Source organism: Erinaceus europaeus, chromosome 4, assembly GCF_950295315.1.
Source record: "Erinaceus europaeus chromosome 4, mEriEur2.1, whole genome shotgun sequence".
Taxonomy (NCBI): Eukaryota; Metazoa; Chordata; class Mammalia; order Eulipotyphla; family Erinaceidae; genus Erinaceus; species Erinaceus europaeus.
This window is the reverse complement of record NC_080165.1, coordinates 111,838,211-111,842,333: the sequence shown is the minus strand read 5'-3', so window position 1 is coordinate 111,842,333 and position 4,123 is coordinate 111,838,211. Positions and strand designations below refer to the sequence as shown.

The 4,123-nt window shown below is 35.3% G+C and overlaps 1 protein-coding gene across 1 annotated transcript; it reads right to left on the bottom strand.

Moving 5' to 3' along the window:
- Positions 1–495: 495 nt before the first annotated feature.
- On the bottom strand, positions 496–3,853 carry TXLNB (taxilin beta). The gene is made up of 2 exons (XM_060190919.1): positions 3,726–3,853; positions 496–1,499 (listed from the first exon to the last, which is right to left on the bottom strand). The coding sequence occupies exon 2, from the start codon at positions 1,483–1,485 to the stop codon at positions 1,042–1,044; it is 444 nt and encodes a 147-aa protein (XP_060046902.1). The 5' UTR covers positions 1,486–1,499; positions 3,726–3,853; the 3' UTR covers positions 496–1,041.
- Positions 3,854–4,123: the final 270 nt, after the last annotated feature.

Here is a 4,123-nt window from a genome sequence, read left to right as displayed (position 1 = left end):
GTCTTGGGTGGGGGTAGATAGCATAATGTTTATGCAGAGACTCACATCTGAGGCTCTGAAGATAAATCCTTTGCACCACCATAAGCCAGAGCTGATTACTGCTCTAGTATTACAAACAAACAAACAAACAACTACTTTGGCCTTTTGATATTGTGTCCTTCAGGACAAAATGGATATAATTGAAATTGGAGGTGATTATTCTTAGTGAAGTGATTTCACTCACATGTGGAATATAGAGAATTGAAACACATGAACTTAAAAAGCAAAAACAACAACAACACACACACACACACACACACAAATTTGTCTCTATAATCTTGGGAGAACTATGATGGCTACCACTGAGTGGAGAGGGGCAATGCATGGGCTTTTTATAGTGGGTGTAGTGTAGAACTATACATCTAGTATGATCTTCTAAATCACTAATTAAAAATGCTAAATTAGGATAAACTTTTGTTTTTTCATCATGTTACGTGAAATAAATTAAAAATAGAAGAATATCAATTGATCTTAATAATAAGTAAAACTTAATAAATAGGGATAGAGAGTAAAGTCACAAAGCAAAACTTGGACTGGGTGTGATGTATTGCACTAATGCAAAGGACTCTGTGAAAAGGCAGCTCTAGTAGTGCAATCAGTTAGTGCATGGTACTTATACAGGACTCTGGGAAAGGAGAGAGAGGGAGTGGGTGGAGAGATCTTGAAGTCCTACTGCATGATGCATTGGAAATGAGGGAAATTGTACTCATCTGTCAACAATTGTATTGTAAACCATAATCTCCCAAACAGCAATAAAAATAACTTTTAAAAAAGGTTCTTTTTTTTTTTTTGCCATTGTCCTAAGAGTATGAGCTGACATAGAGAACAGAAGATAGGTTGTAAAGTGTTAATATGCTTAATATCAATTCTGTTGGGGGGAAAGAAGCTAGTGATAAGTGCGGCAACAGAAAGGGTAAGAAGCTGTTATAGTAACCCAGATGTGGGAGGCAGCTTTTAGTAACTGCTGGAAAAGTGCTGCCTTTCAGGAATACTAAACAAATTTTATATTAGAATATAAAACCACTTGCCTAGTCCTTTCAGGATTTTCTTTTCCAGTTTTTGTTCTTTACTGCTGATAGACTCTTTGGCTGTAGGTGTGTCTCCAGAAGCCACAGGTTCTTTCTCAGTCTCTTCACTGATCAGATCACAACCCCCATCTTCATTGTCGGGTGGATCTGCATTCTCAAGCTGCTCCTTCACCTTGGTAGAATTTTCCTCCTGCCCTTCAGTGCTGGCAGAAGATCCATACATGTTGATGATATCTTCCAACTGTCTGTTCAACTCCTCAGAGATATCATGAGCTCCCTCTTCAGGCTGCACACTTACCTCCTTCTCTGTTGGCTGGTGTGCAGTTGAAGAATTCTGATTCTCTTCTTTCTCCAGACTGTTTTGACTCTGTAATGATGAACCGTCCGCTGAGAGCTGTGCAGAGTGATCTGTTTCCATGTTGGGAGGAGTATCTAGTAGTAAATATAGCTTTTGTTTAGTTAACTAAGTTATTGTAAATGATGAGGGTAGTCCCAAATAAGCACAAAATAAGTATAGTTTCTAACAGAATGACTATACTTCCACAAAACCATTGATAATGCAGCTATGTAGGCAGGAGTTATGGGAGCCCTTTTTCCAAACAAAGTTATACCTCTAGTGTATTTTGGCTTTGGTCTTCAAATTGCTACAGCTTCTCCAATTATTGACATCAACAAAGTAATTTAGGATGCTGCTCTTCAAGGTCATATTTGCCATTTTGCTTAATCAATTTGTGTTACTATTCTCATATTATTTTATGTAGATTTACATTCATTGGAAGTACATGTATGTACATTTAAATTGTAGAAAGTTAAGATGGTTTTAGTTTTATAAACATAATCTGAAAACATTTAGTAGAACTACTGAATTTACTAAAATCGTTTCTCATGAGTCATAAACTATTATAATCCATAAAACAGGAGTTGGTTAATGTTAGTATAATGATGTAAGTGAATTGTTATACTGGAAACAGAAGTATTCTTGTTTTTTTGACATTTCTCCTTTTCAAGATGAGTAATATGTAATTACCCATCAGCAAAATGTTTTTCCTGACATTCAAATTGCTATCATTTTTGGAATGAGAGAATGAAGGAAAGTATAAATTAGACAAACTAATATGGAAACATTGTGCTGCTCATAGTAATTATTCCTGGAATATCTATAAGACATTTTTTTTCAATAGGAAAACTGAATTTGTAGACAAACAAAAAATAGAACTCTCTTTGTGGTCAAGAAACTCCAGGATAATTTAGTCAATAATTGTAAAGAAATGAGCTGTCTTTAAGGAACCAGGAGGGAATGAACTAGTGAAATAATCCAAATATAATGTTGACTCTTGAGAAATAGGGGACATGGAGTATATTAAGGATTCCAGCATTGATGGTTATCATATTTAAGTTAGCTCCACATTTTACTTAGGCCTTTTAGTTATAGTACATTTCATAAGTGACATTTAGTGGTGATTATGCTAATTAGCAGTAAAAAAAAAAGCAGTCTATTGTGGTTTTATTCCAGAGATGATGTCAAATGTCTGAATGGCAGCAAAAACCAAAACCAAAGTGTATAAACACCACTACTTGCTAGTGATCCTTACCAAGAAAGGGAGTACTCTTTCCTCCCATGCACTTTTAAAATGTAATTTTTATTGAGGACATGTTGTTTTACAAACCAGTTTTCTCAGGAGTTACAACTTCATAACTTCACCAAAATACATGCTAGCATACCTCTCACACTATCATTCATGCATTTTAATTTACCAGCTGTATTGTCAATAAGATGCAAAAAAAAAAAAAAGTCCAAGTCATCCATGACTAGAATTTTCTTTATCCCTGACCTATACTTGTTGGACACATTCATCTATATATAACTTCTGCCTCCGCTAAACTTGGAAAAAGACACATGGCATCTGCTGTCCAGCCAGAAGTTATTTTAAGGTCTTCTAAAATGAGCCATGGCATTTAACATTTCATCCTTGAAAACCAAAGGAAAAGAATCAAATTCAAGGTGACTGGCTTAAGTTCATATGCATGCTTTAAAGTGCTAGTTTTCTTAGGATGAAATATAATTGAAAGTAGAGCAACTAATCTAAAATTGATTATCACTCAAGTTTTAGTCTTATCAGTCTAAATGCAAATATTTTGCTTGTATTTTATTTATCAGAGCCCATAATCATTTATTTTATTATATCCCATTGTTATTCTTTAAAATTATGTGCCTTTTTTACTTTAAACCAGAATAATTGAATCATGTAAACCAGGGGACAACTCAGTTCCTAAAAGTAAACTAAGGATAAATCAGCAAGGAGAATAAAACAAAGTTGTAGAACTTTACTTTTAAATTACCCTTCTACGTGTTAATTAATTTTACAGCAAGTAATTATTTCTAAATTTTATAGAAAGTTTAATGTTGTTTTATTCCATCTTCTGCTAGAACATTCCACTTAGACTAGCAGTTCCATCCCAATGAATTATTTCTCTCCTTCTGTCTCTTTCTAACACACACACACACTCACTTCCCTCATCATCATAATTTAATAAAAACTAAAACAGTGGGAAAAAAATCCAAGGTTATCTGGCAATCACAAAGATACAAGAATCAAACACCACAAATTGCACTCTTTATCTCTTCACAGGGCTTGGGAGGGTGTTTGTCAAACTTACCAGTAGACAAGGAGCTAAGCAGAAAGAGAGAGTAAAGAGACAGCGATAAAACTAGTTAGAGCAGCAGCAACAGCAGGAGACACAAGAGCAGCTGGCTATGTTCCTACCAGAGAAACCACACACACACACACACACACACACACACACACACACACACACACACACGAATGGAGAGCAGGGAGTTGGTGGAGAGGGAGAAGAACACCTTTGATAACAGCAAGATAGAAATAAACCAAGCTTCAATTGCTGGCTTCTGGGAAAATAGCTAACACATAAGAGAAGCAGCTGATAGCATTTATCAGGCTCTCCATGCTGTGTAAAACTTTTAATATTCTTCCCCCCCTCTCTCTCTCTCTGTGTGTGTGTGTCTTTTACATGTATTTGTAATTAACTATGGT

Coding starts and splice junctions, on each gene's coding strand:
- TXLNB (XM_060190919.1), bottom strand. CDS start 1,485: ATGGAAACAGATCACTCTGCACAGCTCTCAGCGGACGGTTCATCATTA.